The following is a 21,563-nucleotide window of genomic DNA, read 5'->3' as shown; positions in this document are numbered from 1 at the left end:
TGCTGGAAATGGTGTAACTTGAGATACAATACTTGAATACTGCTTTCACCACTTTCTTGAAGATCTTCACATACATAGGAAGATGCAAATGAACTTTGGCGCGAATGGAAAGCACAAGGTGGAACATAATTTCTGCCAACTCCCCTCCATTTACACCTTCGTTGTGCAACAACCCACATTGTTCCCAAGTGTACCCCGGCCTTCAGCTTTTTGAATGGTCACAGGGCATGGAAGCGCTCATGGTTTGTTCCTCCCAAACCATGATTGGGAAACACAAGCACAAACCTTGGCCTCAGATGGTTTGGCTGGAGAGAAGCGTCACAAAAAACTGAGTTGGACATGCAGCAAGCTAAGGAGAAGGAAGAAGCAGGGGGGTTGATGGGAGCCTAGGTTAGAGGAGGGGACAATTTCTCCTTTCCATCCTAACTTCCACCACTTTGGAAAGAGGAGCAGGGATGCTGGCTCTCCTTTCCAACCCTCCTGTGGAGCGGAGAGCTTCGACGGAGCCTGCCAAGGGCTTTGATCAGCCAAGGGAGGAGAAAGAACGGGAGGAGGCAGAGACTGAGCAGGAGCCTGAACAGGAAGGTGCAGCCTTGCCACCTAGAACCAGTGCTGGGTGGGAGCCAGGGCACTGTAGTTAAAGAGTTGAATTTCCCAACAAGCCGTGATTCGGCAGATTCACACTGGAATCTCTCTATGTTCCAAGTCTGCTTGCCTTAAGATCGGTGTCCTGAGAGGTTGTCAGAGTCTTACACCAGAAACCAGGTAGGGTCTGGAAAACCTGGTTCATTGGTCCCTGCTCTTTGGGATTCAAATAAGATTGTCCTGAAGTCCAGACTGATTCAAAGCAGATCCATTTATTCTTTCCTTTCCCAGTATTACTGGAGGCAAGGAATGGCAGCAGTGACACCTCCAGAGGTAGGTATTAAAAGATGTTGCTGTATGCACAGACAGCTCTATCTATGGCTACAGCTACTCATTGCAAATGTGGTTCCCAGAGCTTATCTTAGAAGCTTTGGTGAGCACGCCCTGTTTCCTGGTGTCTCTGGAGAGGAAAGGAAGCAGCAGGGAAATGCTTGTACTGGGGTGGTATGAACAATTCACAGTGGCTTGCCTTCCTCGGCAATGGGACTTGCCAGCTGGCAACATCAAAGCAATTTCTCCTGTGTGTGCATATCATTTCTGTGGATCACAGGTCCTGCCTCTACAAGAGAGGTACAGCCACTGCAATTGATGCACCGGTTCATGATAACCAGCAGCCATTTATTATGTTTATTCTGAAGCTATACTGTTGACACCATGACCGCTTTTGCCATTTGTGTCATACAAATATGCTAATGGCAAGGTATTATGTAGCATCAGATGGCCCCAAATGTTCCTGGCGGCATCTGCGGGCTTTGGAGCAGCTATGCACTTCACATAGCTCCACTATTGTTTCCAGTTAAGACAGACCAATGAGCCCAGTCCACAACAGCAAACTGAGATGATGATGATAAAATCAAGGGCTTCTGAACAGCAGGTAAAAAGCTTTCCTTAGGCTTATTGATTTATATAACTTATATGCTGCTTAAGGAGGCTCATCCAAGACAGAATGTAACTTTTTAAAAACCCGAGTGAATGTAATACATCAAGATACCACAAAAATCCAACAGGAATTGATTGAAGATGTTAAGCTGCTGCAATAAAACCCAACTGAGTATAAAAACAGAACACCGAACAGTGAGATCTAAAGATTTCTTAAGAGTCAGGGAAAGCTTGTCTAAACAGATACGTTTTCAGCAGACGTTTAAAGCCCACCCCAGTTGACACCTCCCAAATTGCACAAGACAGGGTGTTCCAGAGGGTACTATTACCATCTTACACTTTTGGAAAAATCCTAACCATGTCTACTCATAAGTGGGTCCTACTGAATTCAATGGAGCTTATTCCCAGGTGAGTGGGGTTAGGAATGCAGCCCACGTCGTTTCTGTAGATGCCTTGTGGCAGACAGGGCTGGAGAAAGAGATCCAATCAATACTGGGAGTGATCAGGGCAATAAAATGCCTCTTTGGGCGCCACAACTCAATCCTGGAGAATTTTCATTCTGAGTTAAGTTCTTCTGAACAGGGGGATATAGAAATCCATGCCAGCAGCAAGTCTCTCTCTTGTAAACCCACACCAAACTAGGGGGGAAACCAACACTTGGGATACTGACCTCTGTAGAGCCCAAAGAACCCTTCATAGCGTAGCACTTTCTTAAAGCAATCAAAGCTGTTCTTGTACATCAGCTCTCCGATAAATGACCCAGTGGAGCGCTGGTTCTGCATCCGGGTTTTCACAAGGTCAATGGGATACACTGCTGTGGCTCCAACAGCTACATGGAAGTAACACAATAATATTTTTTTTTAAAGAGCATTTCTCTTGCAAACTTCATTGCACCGGGTTCATTCTAAGCTTGTACATAGACGGGCCACCACCCTGCAAGTTCTCTGCAGAAGTGGCACAGGGCCCTTCCATCCTTTGAACCGTAATGTCCCTGCACTATTCACACATAAGAGGGAGATATCAGCAGGGCCAGGGGCATCCCTAAGTTTGAAAAAGCATGTGTGGCTGAGTAAAAATAGGGGGAGAATTGACCATGCTCACTGGGCATGGAATGCTGACTGGCTCTTGGGGTGGGTGGGAGGATATTGGAAAATTGGTAAAGGGGTAGGATGGAACTGAGTATCCTGGACAAGGGTATAGCTGGCTGGAATCTCAACTGGGAGCACGCCACTAGAAATATTTTCGTTGCAAACTCCATATGCAATTCACAAAACACACTCCACGGAATCCCAAAATCAGCTTCCCCCAACTTGGTGCCCTCCAGATGGGGGAGTTATGGTCCTATAAAACATCTGGAGGGCAGAAGGTTTGGAAAGGCTCCCCTAAATCTGGGGGAAGTACCAAAAAAGCCAGGGAGAGCTCGTGCCATTTTTGGTAGCCTGGTCACAAGCTGCAGAGCACTGTATATAATGAAAGGCAGGTAAAGGAGAAGCAAGTGGAAAGGTTTTCTCAAAAGTTCTTTTTTGTGCACTCAGCTCCCTCACTCACCTCCAGCAATGGAGCCAAGGCCAAACCTGTACGCAGATTCCGCTACCTGGATGAGAATGGGACGAGACACGTCGCTTGGAGCTTGCTGCAGGTAGTGGAGTTTGGGGAGAAGATTTGGGAAGAGAAAGGCAAAGGGGGAAAGTTAGACTGTGGCTGAACAGCAATACAGTAATGACAAATTGAGGATCAAGTACGAAAGAGGAAATTTAATGACTACAATATTGTAATCAGCTCTCTTCTACTTTTTCTCCTAGGAACAAAAAGGGACACAGGTAGGATATTAAGGTGTTCTCCTATCCAGGCACTGACCCAAGGTAGCTACTACATCATGGGATTTCTGTCTGTGCCCTTGCTGTCAATGCAGTGGGTAACACTTCTTTGTTCAGGATAAAAAGGGGGCATCAACCAGTAGTATGCAATGAGTACTCCGCACAGCAAACTGATACTCAGATACTTTATTACAGTGCAATCCTATACGTGTCTACTCAGAAGGAGGTCCCACCGAGTTCATTGACAACCGCAGCCAAGTGAATTATTCAAAGCTTAAGTGGTCACAATTCTGGGCACCTAGAAAATGTTCCAGTCTGCTTCCAGTTTTGAGCCAAATCATGATCTCAACACTACTCCTGGTCCTAGGCTGCTTTCTAGGAATGTCTAAATACATGAGGCACGCAAGAAAACAAAAACAGAAATCTTTTCTATCACGGCTTTGTGTTACACTGGCCTGGGCTGCTATAGGGGCAAGAGACATTAGCATTAAAACAAGTGTTGTTTAGTCTTTCTTGTCAACAGACCACGAAGATACCGAAGAAACCAGGATGGGTTTCTGAAACAATAGAAGACATATTTCTCGGTTTACTATACCACTACTGTGTTTGTTTGTTTTTTAAAAAAATCCAAATATACCAGAAACAAAACATTTTTAAAAATCCTATAAGCAAAGAATTGCTTATAGCTATGAAAAGATTAGCTATTGCATTTGAACATCTCTCGTCTCAAAATAAAAGAGATACAGAACCTGGACGTACTGGTTGACGTCCAAATCACTGCAAATTTAGCTCTGACATACAGAGGCTTTTGATCTTTAATTGATTATTTTATTCTTCTGTTGGAAACCGCCCAGAGTGGCTGGGGAATTATTATTATTACTACAGCGCTTTCCATTTTTACTTCTTCTAAGAGCAGCCTCTCATATAGCTGCATAAAATACTGTTCTTTAAAGCTTCTGTGCAATATGCTTGGTGTATCTGGCTTGGTCTTGTCCACTGAGACACGCAGCTTCTCTTTGGACAGGAGGCAGGAATCTTTCCCAGCCTAACTGGAAAAGCCAGGGATCAGACCTTGGACCATAGCAAAGCATTGCATGCATACCTCAAGGACCGCCTTTCCCCTTAGGAACCAACCTGGACCCTGCAATTGTCATCGGAGGCCCTTCTTCGTGTGCCTCCTCCGTGAGGGCAGCAACACGAGAACAGGCCTTTTCTGCAGTGGCTCCCTGCTTATGGAATGCTCCAGGCAAAAACATTGCTCTTCTTACAGGCCTTTGGCTAATTAAACAATCTATAGCCTTTTAAACTGAAGCGGTGGGGGCAGGTTATTATTTTTGTTTGTTACAATGTTGTATACCAACCCTGTTTCTCCTAAAATAAGACATACCCATAAAATAAACCATAGCAGGATTCCTAAGCATTTGCACAATATAAGCCATACCCTGAAAATAAGACATAGTGATAGGCGCAGTTCTAGAGGGGGCCAAGGAAGAGGCTAGGCTGGACATGTAATTAAAAAAAATAAGACACCCCCTGAAAATAAGCCACCGTGTTGTTGTTTTAGGACCAATAAATATAAGACGGTGTCTTATTTTCGGAGAAACACGGTAGGCCCAGTATACCTGAAGGAGCGTCTGCATCCCCATCGTTCAGCCTGGACACTGAGGTGCAGCTCCGAGGGCCTTCTCACAGTTCCCTCACTGCAAGAAGTAAAGTTACAGGGAACCAGGCAGAGGGCCTTCTCGGTAGTGGCACCCACCCTGTGGAACGCCCTCCCATCTGATGTCAAGGAAATAAACAACTATCTGACTTTTAGAAGACATATGAAGGTAGCCCTCTTTAGGGAAGTTTTTAATGTTTGATCTTTTGTCACTTTGTTGTTGTTGTTGTTGTTGTTGTTGTTGTTGTTGTTGTTGTTGTTGTTATGTTGGGAGCCGCCCAGAGTGACTGGGGAAACTCAGCCAGATGGGCAGGGTATCATCATCATCATTTATTTTGTTTTTTATACTCTAAACTTCCCTATGATCCTCAGATGAAGGACAGTGTAGAAATTTAATAAATAATAATAATTGTGCTCCATGATTTTCAAAAGTTCTTGCAAGGCTTAGGAGATTCTGTGGGAGGTGAAGAGGGCAAAAACTGCACCGGGCATCCCTGTGCATAAAAAGCAGCTTGCTGGATTTGAACCACAGTTCACCACTGAGAGCATAAGAAAAAACGTAAGGAATTGCACATTTCAAAGATGTGCTCAAGAAACCCACTCTTGCATGTGTTGTCGTTGCTACCTGGCTTATGTTCCAGGCTATTTATAGAGACCGGTCTACTCATTACAACCCCCTTCAACTGCTGATCACGGCACAAAGCATTTCCACGGTGGTTTCTCCAGGCAGAAGCCGTAACCCTGCAGTACCGTTGATCATCTGCACTGCGCAGGAAGTCTTGATGCATGTGCCAAGAATGTAATGTTGCGTGGAAAAGCTACCACATCCATGAAGCGGTTTTTCAGTGTGGGGCTTAAACGTCTGCAGACGGACACTTATTCTGTACCTCTCTCGGTAACCTTTGAGACAGGTTTTAGGAGTCAGCTACTAGGAGTGTGTATCCTAACACAGTCGCTCCTAAGGCGAGGCTAAAAATATGCTGTTTGTAGGGTGATGCTGCTGGGGTGGGGGAGGAGGGGCAGGGGAGGAGGCAGCCAAGTGAGAAGGGCCTGGCTCAAGGCCTATTAGACCCAAAAATGTAGCCTGCATCAACTCATTGTGGTCAAACTGGCGTCTCTGTACAGACCCAGAGCATAGAAAGGGGTGGCGGCGGTGGGGGGGGGGGAGGGAACCCTCCAGCTCTCAACATACAGAACTCAGTTTGACTTTAAGTGATAGTTTCAGAAAAACAGAACTACACCCAGGTCTGTGTCAGCTTTCAATATACGAAAGAGACCAATAAAAGTTTTTTTAAAAAAAGTTGGCAGAGACTCTTTTGTGTGTGTGTGTCTTTTGCACTGCATCGTTTTCCAGTATCTCCCCTTTCCAGATACAAACATTTAAAAATTAGGGTTAATTTTTTTAAAGAAAACAAAACAAAAACAAAACAAGGAACACCACACAGCACTTGGGTTTCTCTTACAGTCTTAAAAGATTTGAAACGATTGTGACAGACTAAACAAAACCATCATTCATTTCAATAGGCGGCTAAAGACAGAACGCAACAGAAGGGCTGCGAAACAGAAGATTTAACATCTTCCCAGGATAAACTGTAAAGCATTACTTCCTTCATTAAACGTATTTGGAGACAGGATCAGAGAGGGCTAAGTCAGCTAGTTTACTAAGCTTGGAATCCTATATCTACTAACTTGACATTACAGAATTGCACTATTGGTGAACCAACATTCCCTTCCCTGCTGCATGTTGTTAGCGAGAGACCCTTACTTGTTTGTTTGATCTTTACTATCAGATCAATCACGCTTCAACTTTCTAAATGGAATGGGGAACCCCCCCACACCCTGGACTTTTTATTTTCTGGCTAAGCAAAGTTGTAAGCAAATTATTTTGCTTTTAAAAATTAATAATCAAGGGTTGTATCTAACGTCGGTCAAATTGGGAGAAGACCCATCAAAATTAACAGATGGGACTAACTTAGGTCCATTTGTTTAAATGGGCTCACGCTGCGTAGAACGTCACTGGACCTGCAAGGGAGTTGATGCAATTTCAATATGATGTACTGGGCAGATCTTGTGGGCTTGCTGCTGCAAAAGAGAGAAATAAGTCAATGCAGGCCTTTGTATTATCCCCACTTGCCTCCTCACCTGTCTCTGTGCCTCAGCCAGGTTGTAGGGCAGTGTGCCCTCCTCCAGAGGAGCAATTCTTTCGATGTCAGCCATCGTCATGCGCCTGGGTAAAAAAAACAAGTGATCACAAAAAATGAAATTTGCACTGGACATGGGGAGGAAAGTGGCCAGCAGCAACGGGCAGTATTCTGTTCACCCATACGTATTCCGATGTTGTTGTTGCTTTTCATTTTCTTTGCAAGCAAAGAAATGGGTAATTTTCAACTTACCCCCGTGGCTCATATAAATCTGCTAACTGGAACAAGATGTCAACTTCCATGGGTGTAACCTGGCCAAATTTCTGAGCTGCCAGAACAAACTCCTCTGCAGTAGAAATTAGGGGTGGAGGGAGAGAGAGAGGGGAAAGTATAGAAGGGGAAACTAATCAAACAACACCAAAAGTTATCCACAAATATCCTAGAATCACTAACGTTTTTTTGGTATTAAACCAATGTGTAGCAAAAGAAGAAGAAAATACCACAAACAGCATGCCCACCACTGTGTAAATGTATGTTTTAAATACTCTATCCATCATGCAAATAGGAGAAGCAGTCTGGCCTTATAGCTTAGTGCTAACAGCAGGATTTAGGATATTTGACATACGGTATCAATCAGTTGTGGGTCAGAGTGGGGGGAGGAGACAGAGATATGGAACTTTCTTCTTGCTTGTGCCGTCCCAGTAGGGCTGCATTAATAGAGGGTTGGCACAGCCGAGGGAGTTCTCTATAAAAGTGGTTAGATAGAGCTGATAACATCTTGTTCCAAACTTGTAGATCAGCTTACTGCAATGCTAATACAAGTTTGTGGAATTTTTCAACTAGCCTTGAAGGTCACTTTAATAGGCTGCCAATTTGGCACGACTCCTAGGAAGTTTTTGAAGCCTTTGAAACATCTTTACGTCGACTGCTCATTCGATCCTGCTTTTTAAGACCTCCATCTCACCAAAAAATTTTTTTTAAAAAAAGGTTTCTTTTAAGAGAGGTGGAAAAACTAATTGTAATGGACAAAGCAACTGAAAATGGAAAGGCACAAGGACAGCTAGGCTCGGAGAGTTCCTTTTACTGCTGTCAAAGCATCTCACTTGATATCCTGAAAAGATCACCAGTGGTGAGGGAGGGAGCAAATAACTGTTCCAGATTAATGTTCATATCCACATTTTAACTAACCTTTAGTAACTTCCACGTCTTTTCTATGTCCAGCCAGAGTACTGTAGATTTTTCTAATGAGTTCCATGTTATTAAGAAGGGTATTAAATCCATTAAAATAGGAAAAACTGACTTGATGAGAAGTGGTTCCTCCAGCAGCCTAGAACAGAGAAAGCAATGGGGAAAGCAGGAAGAGAAAAAAAAGGATATTAGATGTATCTGGATTTCTTCATTTTATTTTTAAAAAATCATACCACTTGGAACTTTTGTGGGAAGAACACTTTGGGAATAATGTTGGAGGTTTTTTTTATTTATTTAAGAAAAACAGCAATAGAAGTAGCAAGGGATTTTAGAAATGCAAAATGAAAAAAGCCTATTATAGATTCTAAAGTTACTGGAGCTAATCATGACCAGCATGCAAGCTGCCCCCGCCTCCTTCCAGGGAAACCTAAACAAATACATCTGCAGGATTATAACAACATGGCCAGTGGTAATTTACAGAGTTCAAGTTTCAATACTGTTTCAGTCGAAAATGTTTTATAAGTTGCTTTATTTCTTCTAATGAGCAAATCTCAAAGGCTTAAAAATGCCAAGTATGTTACAGTTGGGGGGGGCAGGATTTTTTTAAAAAATCAACCATGCTATGGGGGTTGGGAGGAATGGGGCTGCTTTAATATTTAAATCCAGAGAGCACCATATCACCTACAGCCAATAGTGAAATCCTCTCTCTGGGTTTCTCCAACTTTGCTTATAACAATCGGCTTTGCCAAGGAATTCAAAAGGTCTTATCTTTGAATGCACAAATGCTATTGCCCAGAAGAAAGAAAATGCAAGCAAATCTTCCCAATATCCATGAGAAAGGAGAGTAACTAACTTTAAGTTGCAAAATTTCATATGGCTCACAGACTGACTCAACTTTTTAAACGCGAGAGGATCATTACTCCTGCCGCACAGGAGATGGGGAACATGCGAGCCTGACATAGCATCAAACCATGGTTTAGTGTTACGTGCAGACACAGACACAGACACCGTGCCAGTGGTTCTCACAGTTCAATTATCGCTTCAGCCTGCCACAGAAGTCCATTTAACTGAATGCGCCACAGGCTGAAGTGGGACTCTCTCCAATATGCCATGTCATTCATTGGTTGTGAATTCTGCTTTGTAACACAGTACGCATACTTTGCAGAATGTTTATATTTTAAAAGTATTCCAAGCTGTCTACGAGCCAACGTTTGAATGAATGAAAGAACATTCAGCCTTCAAACATCTGCGAAGGACACCGGGAAGCATACTAACATTATGCTTGCTCAGGACCAGAGCTCAGTATGAGATGCAAACAGTCAGAACATGGGATGCTAATGCCAATATCTAAGTGCTACTGTTAGCAAAGCAATTTCCACCCTTACAAAAATCAAAGAGGGGATGGAAGTTTATTACGGATGCATTAAAAGCTGGTTGCTATGGCAGTAGTCTTAAGAAACTCAACACTGCGAAGCAAATGTAGCAATATATTTGACTCAAGGCAAGGCTGCACTGAATGAGATTTGTAATCAGGTCTGTGCACAAATGAAATTAAAAATTAAAAAACTCCATATTTGAGGAGGAATTTAAGCAGAGTGCTAGTACACATATAAATTAAGTTTTCACTCATTACCATCTTCTTCTAAGATTAAACGTTTCAGAGAATTTGGAATTCATTTATTTGTTACAGTAGGGTACCAATTTAGTATTTCAAGGTCTTTCTCCATTATCTATCAAAGTGTCTCCAAGCTACACTTTGCCCATTCCCCAATTCCTGTGTATTTCTGCTCCATCGTCCACATACTACTAACATAATGTTGGTATCAACACTGTAGCAAACCAGTTTGCATCCTTTGACAGGGGAACAGTGCCGTTTATCTTCTCCCAAATCACATCAAGTGTGTGCTCTCTAACGTAAGTTGCTGTGTGTACAGTTCTTCAGAAACATACAGCCTAGAATGATGTTTCAAGCAATGTTGTTTTTTTCAAGTAAAGCTGACATGATTGATAGCAGGACATGGTCAAAGTGACCCTTCATTGATAGTGGGTCTGTGAACACAGCCCAGCACTTACTGGAAAAGGTTGTAAATGGTTTTGCATTACAGTGGTACCTCTGGATACAAACTTAATTCGTTCCGGAGGTCCGTTCTTAACCTGAAACCATTCTTAACCTGAGATACCCCTTTAGCTAAGGGGGCCTCCCGCTGCCACCACCACATGATTTCTGTTCTCATCCTGGGGCAAAGTTCTTAACCAGGGGTACTACTTCCCGGTTAGCGGAGTCTGTAACCCGAAGGGTTTGTGTGAGTAGCCGCAACGTGCCTCCTGTGACAGTTTGTAACCCGAGGTACCACTGTACTAGAAGTGCTTTTGCTTGCAGAAGGAGGGACACTTTGTTTTCACCAATCCCCACCAACTGCAACCTTCAATGCTACATCCCATATTGTTACAAAAGTTTCTCTCTCCCCGCCCCCCAGCTTTTGGGGAGCAAGGGGAGCAGCAGCGGATAGGAGGGATTGGCTGAAAGAAGTGTGTCTACTAGTGTCACCACCGACTCATAAAGCAGGGACGTCCCTAAAATACATACGGTATTTCATATATTTAAATGGCGTAAACAGAAGGAGGCGGGAATCGAGGCATTCAGATACTTTTGCTTCTTGGCAACTGGGGATGTGCAAGCGGAACAGTTTACACGAAGGCTGCAAAATGTTGTTTGTTTTATGATACGACGCTTGAGAAAAGCTTGGGGGGGAAATGCAGGCAATGAAACTGAGGTCGGAGTACGAACGGTTTTAAGTCCTAAAGGCTCATTAAAAGCAGCTCAACGTGCTAGAAATAGTTGCCTGAACGTAAATAGGGTCAAACGCAGGGATCATACTTCTAAATTATAGCTAAAGTTTGAGGCTCTCTTGCCATCCACATTAAGATGTCATGCAAAATTTCATGCAATCTGTGGGTTAAATTAGATTAAGCATATTTAAAACCATGCAAAGCAGATGTGAGCTTTCAAGCTCAGCATCCTTCCCTTGGTGGCCCTTGGTGTTGAACAAGTTGCCAACCCCTGTGTCAGCAGAACATCAGCCTTACAAAACAAGACTTTCATGCAGAACTGCCCCGACAGGGAATAGTAGCTTGTTGGGACAGCACACACAAAAAACATTACCCTGATGGTGCAACGGGTCATCTGATAACAGCCTCAAGGATGCTGGCTACTACACTGGGCCTGAGAAGATAGTATCACGATCTTCTGGAGAAGGAAAACTTGCATGAATGGCTAAATGGATTTATCATGTATAAATTTTAACTCCTTCTCATGCATCCAAAGGCTGGGCTAAAGGTACTAACAAAAAACAAACGAAAAAGAACAGGGGAGGGGAATAAACAAAAGTAAACAGTCTTCTGCCCTCCCTTTAACATCCTCCATGCATATTTGTCTCAATGGGACACGGTCCCTAGGCATGACCCAGATATGGGAAAATAACTTACAGCTACTAGACATTCTTCAACGAAAGGTGTCAACATGTGAGGCCGGATTGTGACCATAATGTCTCTAAAGTCAATGGCAGTGACTCTTCCAGCTTGGGCATTATCTCGCTGTACAAATGCTTGTTTTGCATGTTCCAGCTGGATTTCCTGAAGGGGTAAATAAAACAACAGTTAACTCAGGTTCATAACTAACTTTGCCACATTCTCTCTCTCTCTCTCTCTCTCTCTCTCTCTCTCTCTCTCTCTCTCTCTCTCTCTCTCTCTTAAGAATTCACTGAAGAGTACACAATTCTTTGAAAACAAAGAGCACAAAGATGCCCTCCAGATACTGTCAGACCAGATCTCCCATCAGTCCCAGACAGCGATAATGGGAACTGGAATCCAGATCTGGAAAGTTGCCAAGAACAGTTGACTCCATTTTAAGTTTGTAGGTTAGATATGTTCTCCAAAGTGATCTCAACCTTTTAGATAGGATTAATTCCCATCTAATTATGCTTAGGATCAAACTCTTTATTTGCAAAACAGTAGGTATGGAGATAGTAATTTTCTTTTCTTTTTGTGCAGTCATGAAGATCTTCCAAAGTCTGAAATTTTAACGTTGAGGGTTGGGTCGCAACAGCCCCTTGCATGCATGTTGGGAGTCCCCATCTGTTCACGGTTCAGGACTTGGTTCCAGCAGAGCTTCCACAAACTGAATAGTGCAAGGACAAGGTGGTGAAGCCAAGATCCAAGAGCACCCTATTCTCTATCCAATGAGTGCAATTATTAGCTCATAAGCAGCATTTTCTACCATTTCTACCTGTATCAGGAGACCTGCTTTCTTGATGAATCGTTTTAACAAATCGTGTTCTTAGCGATGCTGTAAACACTTTGAAATATGTAGACTTATTTTACAGAAAGGCTGAAAGGTTGTACTGCAATGTATTAAAATAAAATATTAACAATGAGCAAATACTGTTCAATTGATTTGACAGTTTTAGTATTCAAGACACAGGATGAGACCCAACCCAACTCCATTCAGTGGAGGGAGTTAAGTACATGCTTAACACTTCCACACTGAAACCAATGGGCTAATTTTGGCAGGTGAAAGCAGTGTCTGCTCTAGGTTCCAGAGGCCCCAAGGCAAGACACCATTCATGACCCCCTCTCCCTCAGTGCTTCTGTCTCACAGGTGAAGAAGCTGTGGCCCTCCACAAGTTGTTAGACTCCAACTCCCAACTTCCCCGACCATTGAACATGCTGTCTGGGACTGATGGGAGCTGGAGTCCAACAACATCTGGACAGACATAGGCTCTCCATCCATGCTCTACCTCATCACCATAACTGGTCCACAGAGCTCTCATCAGTGGGTCATCAGCAGATGCTCAGCCAAGCCAATCCTTGACATTGGCCCTGCCATAGATTTAAAAGGGAATATAGTGTAAGATCAGGCCTTGTCGGTGGTGTCCCCCACTTGCAGAATGCTCTCCCTAAGGAGGCCAGCCGGGCACTGCCTTCATCTATCTGTAGGCACCAGACAAAGACTTTTCTCTCTATTAGCACTTTTGGCCATTAATTTGAAGGGTGGCACTGTGGCCTCTTTGATGAGGTGAGATGTCTAAGTCCTGCCTTTTGTCTGTTCAACTGTGTTTTTTGAATCTTATTAGATTATCTTAATTGGTATTAATGTTAAGTCGCTTCAGCTCACTCTGTGAGAAAAGCAACTTGACCGCTTTAAGAAATATCATTACTACGAATTATCCCGAATTCAATAATACTGTATCCTAATATCCTTCGTTTTTGCAGCTTACTCCTGCTGTGAGTTATGCCCTATACAATATACACTGAAGAGTTTCAAGACTCAGCGAAGAAAGGGTTAAAGCAACTTTGCAAGAAAAATAAATTCAGTTGCTTCTCAATGCAAAATAAATGGCCTGCCAAATGTCCCTAGATTAGAGGTGGCGTAATCCCTCTACATAACTTTAAAAACAGCTTCGTTCCTTGACGCTGGGTGTCTGAATTCCTAAAAACCACAATAAGTGTTTATACAAAATTAATTTGCAGTTGATAACAGGAACTCTGACACCAGAGCTTTAATGAAAGGATTTCCCAACTTGATTTTCGCTCCCCTCCCCTACTCCCTCACCCCCAACTTTCCAAACTCTTATTTTTCCTGTTACAGCTCATAAAGCTATTTTATTTTCCAGGTACAGGGAGGTTATATTCAGGTATGACTGATATTTCCAATTGATCAACAATTGACTTGATGTAGTGCAGTACAATCCTTCCCACCGCTGCATATTGTGAGGTCCCATTGACAGGTATTATTACCTCATCAACGAGCATGCCAGAACGGAATGCTAGCTTACATTTGAAGTTATTTAACAAAGCCATAAAATGAGGACATGTAAAACATAATGGGAAAAACTGGTGTTTGGGCAGAGATTTCAGATTTTGTGTGAGCCTCTTGCTGAAACCTTATTTGGAAGTGGGCTACAATCTCTTTCATGAAGAAAACTCTCCATTTGTGCAATCTTATGAACAGTTGTGTTTTATAAATACTAAAACAAATGCTTGTTCACTTAAAAATTCAATTTAGTTCATTGTGTTAAAAAATATATATTCCAATTTTATTTATCCATCCTATTTACACACTGCCTTTGATTCAAAGAGTTCAAGAGTGATGAACATAGAGATTGTCATTATTATTATTTTTATTTCTATACCAACCTTCATTTGAGGATCACAGGGTGATTTATTTTATCTCCTGACATCCTTGTCAAGCAGATGAACCTGAATACTAGTGATTTGCCCAAGATTATCCAGTAAGCTTTGTTGAGATTTGAACCACTCTCCTTGGTGGTGGCCCCACTGTTCTGGAATCCTTCCAGTTAAGTGTTTTTTTGTTTTTTTACTACAGTATTTCTTTAAGAAAGTTTAGGCAACCTAATTTCATTTATCCCATGCCTCTACTTGTTTGTAGGGACCCAGGTGGTGCTGTGGTTAAACCACTGAGCCTAGGGCTTGCTGATCAGAAGGTCGGCGGTTCGAATCCCTGTGACGGGGTGAGCTCCCGTTGCTTGGTCCCAGCTCCTGCCAACCTAGCAGTTCGAAAGCACGTCAAAATGCAAGTAGATGAATAGGAACCGCTACAGCGGGAAGGTAAACGGCATTTCCGTGTGCTGCTCTAGTTTGCCAGAAGCGGCTTTGTCATGCTGGCCACATGACCTGGAAGCTATACGCCGGCTCCCTCGGCCAATAATGCGAGATGAGCGTGCAACCCTAGAGTCGGTCACGACTGGACCTAATGGTCAGGGGTCCCTTTACCTTTTACTACTTGTTTGTATCCACTCAATGGGTTTAGGGATTTTCTCTCTTTTTCTCTGCATGTTGCATTGTAAGGGCATGGCCCTGAAAAGCAACTAATAAACAGTTGGCAGAAATAAATAATAACAATCCCAAACCCAACCTTCCATTCACTGAACCACATTGTGTTTAAACTTGTCATAGAAAAGAAATAAAAACTTCGAGGCCTTTGAGATCAATTTATCTATGCCTAAGTAAACTTTCTTCTTCTATAATCAGTTACTACCATGTCTTAGAACCCCTATCCTAAACAGGGGAGAAAAAGTGTGTGTTGGGCGTGTCTAGTCTACATTCTTATTCCCTGGTGTTTTAATTCATGTACCTTGGTTTTCGAACAGCTTAGTTCTCGAACGTTTGGCTCCCGAATGCCACAAACCTGGAAGTGACTATTTTGGTTTGCGAACCAATCAGAAGCCGTGCTTTGGTTTCCAAACGTTTTGGAAGTTGAACAGACTTCCGGAACAGATTCCCTTCGACTTCCAAGGTACAACTGTATACTGTATGTTTTATTTTTGCCTTGCAAGTGCTCTTGCTTGTTTGCTTGGGAGTCATGTTGCCAATTTAAAAATGGTTCAGGGGCACAGCTTTGACTATTCATGCATGCTAACACTTACAGTTAGAGATGCCATCTCTAAAGCCATTTCAGAACAATGCCCCCTCTCCTCTCCCTGTACACTGTTCTGAGGGTTCTTTCGACACACACCCCAAGCTAATTTTGGGGTATGTGGAGGGTGCATGGCAGGAGGGAAGGAGAAGCCTCATTTTGCATGTAGAAGTCCTCATGCCGGGCTTCCATTGGCAGGACTCATTAGGTGAATCCAGCCCAGAGTTTATAAATCCATGCTGAATCAAATTAGATATGTGTTTCCCTGTAAGACCCTTAAAACTTCCACTGTCTTTTAAAAAAAACTACAGCTTCACCAGTAACATGTCCATGTACTTCTGTTTAATCAAAGCTATTTCCAATATTGATATTGCAACTCCTTACAAAGGTGACAGAATGATAATAACTGCAGTCAGCAGGATCTTACAAGCTGTTTAGCTTTATTCTTATTATTTTATAAACCTATACCGAATGGAGCAGTATTTGCAGAATAATTTAAAAGTACATCACGGTGCCTCATCTGGCACCAATTAAGAGGAATATATAATTCACGCAGAGAGACAACGGCGTCCCCCTGCAGTCTTTAAGGTCCAAGGTCTAGATGCCAGAACAAGGTGACCGACTCATATACATGAAAAGCATCAAAGGACAAGGGTTAAATGCCAACGGTTCCTTAATCCAAAGCAAGATTTCTTTCAAGATGTGAACAGCCACTCCTAATCTCCAGCTAAGGGCAGCTTTTGACAGAAGCATCCCGAGCAATAGAAACTAGAATGTTATCTGGCCCACTCAGCCGCCTAGAAGCTAGGTACCCTATTCCCAGACCCATGGTGGCTGGCTGTGATGGTTGCCCTTCTGCGGATGCTTAAAGGCATTCTGCATACAGATGTTAAAAACAACAACACCCACCCTTCCAGACAGTCTGCAGGTGCAAAGAATTGAGATTCCAGGAATCACTGCACTGGAATGTGTTGCATTGTTTATGGCAGATGATGTACATGTGGCAGATTCGCTTGTGTACTGCAGAATTCCCTTTGAGAAGAACCACAGTGCACCAGCGTATACAGTGCATACAGAAAAAATACTGTACATTTCCATGGGATCCCTGTAGTGGGGTGGCAGAAGGGTTGTCCCAGGAGAGGGCTAGGCTATACTTCCTCTTGACTATGTCCTAGATTGCACAACACTTACTATGCCCAAGGAAACTTAATGGGAGCCACTGAGAATCAAGTTGTTTGCCTAGTCCTGCTCCATTCTGGGTTCTGATCCCTCAGGCGCCCCCCACCCCCACTCTTTTTTAAAAAACAACCTCTGCACCTCCAGCTCTTCCCCTCCATTAAAAAAAAAGGAAAGCTCTTACCTTCCCTGGAGGAGCTCGCCGTCTCCCCTGAGCCAGAAGGCCTCGGGGCGACGCCTCGGCTGAGCCGAGAGCCACAGGGCCGGAAAGGGGAGAGCGCGGCCTGCATAGAGACCCAGTGTCCTGGCCCCGTGGAACCAGCAGGGAGAGCCCCGCTCCTGCAGTCCGGAGCCCTCCCGCCGGTAGCAGAGGCCAGATGGGAGCCATGGAGCCAGCGGGCCGCGGGGAGAGTCCTAGACTGTGGGAAGGCATCCGAGCCTTCCCGCCAACAGGAACGGCAATGAAACGCAGTGCTGGGGTGAGGGATGACCCTGGCGCTGCAGAGCAGAACAGGGTCCTAGTGCCCCTGCTCCGCTCGCTTACCTCCCTGAGCGGAGATCCTGAGGGGCGCGGCTGGCGGAGGGAAAAGGGAGGCCGCCGCACAGCTCCTCCACTTGCTGGGGCGCCCCTCAGCGCCCCCGAGCGCCCAGGCGCCCCACGCCACTGGAGTCAATGGGCGAGCCGGCCCTGAATACCCTGATCTGACAGTTATGGCTTCATGAGAAATGGATTCCGCCTCTGTCTCAACTTCCTCCAAGGAGCTTAGGGCAAATACATGGTGGTTATCCTACCAACATCTATCCTTCCAATATTAAAGGTAAAGGTAAAGGGACCCCTGACCATTAGGTCCAGTCGCGGATGACTCTGGAGTTGCGGCGCTCATCTCACTTTATTGGCTGAAGGAGCCGGCATACAGCTTCCAGGTCATGTGCCCAGCATGACTAAGCCACTTCTGGCGAATCAGAGCAGCGCATGGAAACACCATTTACCTTCCCGCCAGAGCTAAATATTTAAATACCTATTTATCTACTTGCATTTTGACATGCTTTTGAACTGCTACCGGTAGGTTGGCAGGAGCAGGGACCGAGCAACGGGAGCTCACCCCGCTGCAGGGATTCGAACCACCAACCTTCTGATCAGCAAGCCCTAGGCTCTGTCGTTTAATCCACAGCGCCACCCACGCCACGTCCCATTTATTTGTTTACTTATTTATAATCTGGATTTTCAATATATCAAGGCAGTATATAGCATATTAAAATTAAGTCAGCAAAAAAGCACATGTGAAAACACCAACAAATACTGTTGGGTTAAAAGAGAAAATGCATATTACAATAAATATTGTATTTACATACTGCTTAATCAATAACAACAAAAAACCCCTCTAGGCGGTTTGCGTAAAATAATGTAAAATATTCATCATCATAATATACTGTCAAAATTAAAACTTTAAAGACAGGGGGACATCAACTTCATCAAAATGTATATAAAATCAGTAGTTTTCAAACAAACATACATAGTAAGATCATGTCTGTCATAGTAAGATCACGTCTGTTTAGGTTTGCCTAAATGAAAAGGTTTTTAGCAGAAAGCAACACAGCAAAGGCATAAAGTATGCTGAGAGTTCCAGAAATTGGGTTCTGCTACACTTATGTCGTACACTGCATTCACACTGTGTAGGAAAACCGAATGTCCTGCAAATTCCTCTGGATCATTATCAAGGGGGAGAAACTGAATCCCCCCAGAATTCCATGTTGGTGCAGACAAGGTATCAATGCAATGGCATCTTGATAGTGCAAACAAGTCCAAACCCCTCGCCTCCCCCTCTTTCACCAACACATGTGGCCAACCCTTCCAGGAACCCCTAGTACAGAACTCCCAATAAGATGCTCTGAACTCTCAGACAAACTCTGCCACCTGATTCTCTGGTATCAATTAAACTGCTTAGAAGAACATGAGCTATACTGGCTAACAAAAACAAATTCGATCCATTTTCACGTGCTAAACTTACTCTGTGGGGAAACCCCACATTAAGAACTGCAAAAAAGATGGTGATAGGGAAAAAATTGATAGAAGCAGGTGTATTGACATTGGACCAACTGATAGATGGGGAAGATGAATTTTATACTTTTGCTATTTTAAGACAAAAATATCATCTATCAGATGCAGCCCAATGGCAGTATCTTCAATTACAACATCTCTTAACAAGTGTGTTTGGGCCGTCAGCCCTTCCAGCTTCTGAGATACCTGAGATATTGGAGCAATTGGACAACATTCAAAAATAAAAAGCCAGCAATTACTTTTTAATAGATATCTATTAACAATACACAAGTTCAATATGCAGAGGTGGTTGGAATAAAGAATTGAAACTTTAATTGTTACCCAGACAGTGGGAAAATGTATTAGCTTCAATATCTAAGGTGTCATTAGATTTAAAACTAAGCCTAATACAACAGAAAATAATATTTAGAGTTTACTGGACTCCTTTACTGTTGTATTAAAATGGGTTAGCTAAGATAGCTCAGTGTTGGGGATGTGGCAAGGACAATGCCTCTCTGAAACACATGTTTGTACAGTGTCCTTTACTTAACAGGTTTTGGGAGAAAGTGCTGGACTGTGTAACTGTGACTGTGCAGAAAAAGTTACATCTTTCAGCGGAGAATATTAAACTATGTATCTGCAGTATGGAAATTATCAACGGGACAACGGAAATGGATTTTACATGCCCTAACAGTGGCCAAGAGACTGATATTGAGGAACTGGAAAAATGAATATATGATACCCTTCAATCAATAGACTGACAATATGACATCACTCAATCAATGGACTGACAATATGACATCACTCTCAATTTATGAATGGACTGCTTACAGGCGCAGACTCTGTATGAATAAATACGATAACATTTGGAATGAGTTTATACAAAATGTAGTAGGCTATTAAAATTTGCATAAGCACTAGGACAAAAACATTATAAGAATGTATGGGAATATCGTAATTGCTTTGTTGTTGTTGCATATCTCCGCTTTTATATGTATCTTTTGTTGTTGTTGTTTTTTTTCTCCCTCTCACTTTTCCTTCTTTTTTCTGTATCACTTTATTTCTTTTAACTGAAATCACCTTAATAAAATATACATAATTTTAAGAAACCTCTGCCACATGAATTAATTTTTGCATTAAGCATTTCTAGCAAATCGTGGTATTGACTGATCAGTGAGAAGCTGCTGCCTTGAACTGGTTGCCAGACAGCTGGGTGGGACAGACTTGTGCCGCTAGGATGATGCTTGTAATGGGCTAGAATCCGCACTGCCCAGAAGTTGTCCCTCAGTGGCGAGAATGGTTAGATAGGAAGGAAAGTGAAGTCAGCAAAAGGAGAGTCATTAAAACAAACAGAATGTGATTATACTGTACCAGGATTTCCAACATCCTCTTCAGACAAAGAGTTAATGACTCCACCAAGTCAATTTGAAGCATTTGTCCTCGGAGCATTATCTTAATTATTCCTCATCAAAATGATAACACTTCCTACTGTGAACTAACATCCTTATGTAAACAAAATTACAGGCTCCATAGTCCTGAAACATGATCCTTTGTCAAAACTATCTTGTGTAGTGGCTCTTTAGAGCCTACCCAATGGAAACACAAACAGAAGCACTCATCCTGCCTTAAGAAGTTTTCAGCGCCGCGTCTGCCATTGCTACCATGTATTTAAAGTAAATTCCCATCCCAAGTGTCGGATATAAATAAATGCAAAACATTTGTTCCAAAGTAAATACAAAGGTTATCTGCCATGTATGCTAAAAAATAATAATAAATCTCAAGATAGGGGTTGATGAGCAGAACCGTTGTAAATCCCAAAATTCTTTCCTTCCCTGCATCTCTCCCCCTCTTCCCCTTGCACAAACAAATGTCCAATTTAAAATGTCACATTGATATTGGGAGCTAGTTGGCCTCCCATAAGTTCGTTGTAAGCCACTGATACATCCCAGTTCTCCATTAGGAGAAGGAATTCATTCGGTCCCACGCAGGTTAAAGCTGCCACTTCCAGACTTTAGGTTTGGCAACGTCGAGTTGCATCTAATTCGATACCCTGCTTTTCAGTCACAAATATCCAACGTAGCTGAACTCATAGCTGAAATTGGGGTGGGGATATCCAAGGACCTTTAATCATCTTGAGTGCCAGCTCCTCAGAACCACACCTACAAGATTAAATTGAATTGGATCCTTTTCAAAAAAAAAAAAAAACTACTCTGCTTTCAGATGCCAAGAGAAAAATTACTGCTTAGGCAGCAATTTCACCACTAGCCAATCACAGTTCATGGGCACACACAAACATACCAAGCCGTCTAAAAAAAAAAAAAAGACAGATAGATAGTGTGCAATGAAACATGGAAAGTAAGGGGAAGGGATAAAACCTTGCAATTCTTCAAAACTCACCAGTAAGAACTGGGTGAACTCTGCATAATTTAGGCGCCTTTTCCGATCTTTTCCAAAATGCAGCTGCACAAACTCTGAATCCCAGTTAAAGGGAATATGCTGGTGAATTGTGGTCTGGCCAAAAACTTGCTTAACATCCTCTGGGGAAGGAAAGGGGAGGGGGGGAGAGAGGGAGAAAAAAAGAGAG

The 21,563-nt window shown here is 43.0% G+C and overlaps 1 protein-coding gene across 2 annotated transcripts in view; it reads right to left on the bottom strand.

The window, feature by feature from the left end:
• SLC25A13 (solute carrier family 25 member 13) overlaps window positions 1–21,563 on the bottom strand; it is a 109,424-nt gene that overhangs the window by 39,985 nt on the left and 47,876 nt on the right. For both annotated transcript variants that reach the window (XM_035129397.2, XM_035129398.2), the window contains exons 5-11: window positions 21,377–21,516; window positions 11,817–11,963; window positions 8,331–8,469; window positions 7,395–7,488; window positions 7,144–7,228; window positions 3,073–3,157; window positions 2,195–2,353 (exon numbers count right to left, since the gene is read on the bottom strand). In XM_035129397.2, the coding sequence (XP_034985288.1) occupies window positions 2,195–2,353; window positions 3,073–3,157; window positions 7,144–7,228; window positions 7,395–7,488; window positions 8,331–8,469; window positions 11,817–11,963; window positions 21,377–21,516 (849 nt within the window). The remainder of the gene's footprint in view (window positions 1–2,194; window positions 2,354–3,072; window positions 3,158–7,143; window positions 7,229–7,394; window positions 7,489–8,330; window positions 8,470–11,816; window positions 11,964–21,376; window positions 21,517–21,563) is intronic.

Source organism: Zootoca vivipara, chromosome 12 (assembly GCF_963506605.1).
Source record: "Zootoca vivipara chromosome 12, rZooViv1.1, whole genome shotgun sequence".
In the NCBI taxonomy this organism is placed as follows: domain Eukaryota; kingdom Metazoa; phylum Chordata; class Lepidosauria; order Squamata; family Lacertidae; genus Zootoca; species Zootoca vivipara.
The sequence above is the reverse complement of the archived record's forward strand: the minus strand, read 5'-3'. Positions and strand labels throughout refer to the sequence as shown.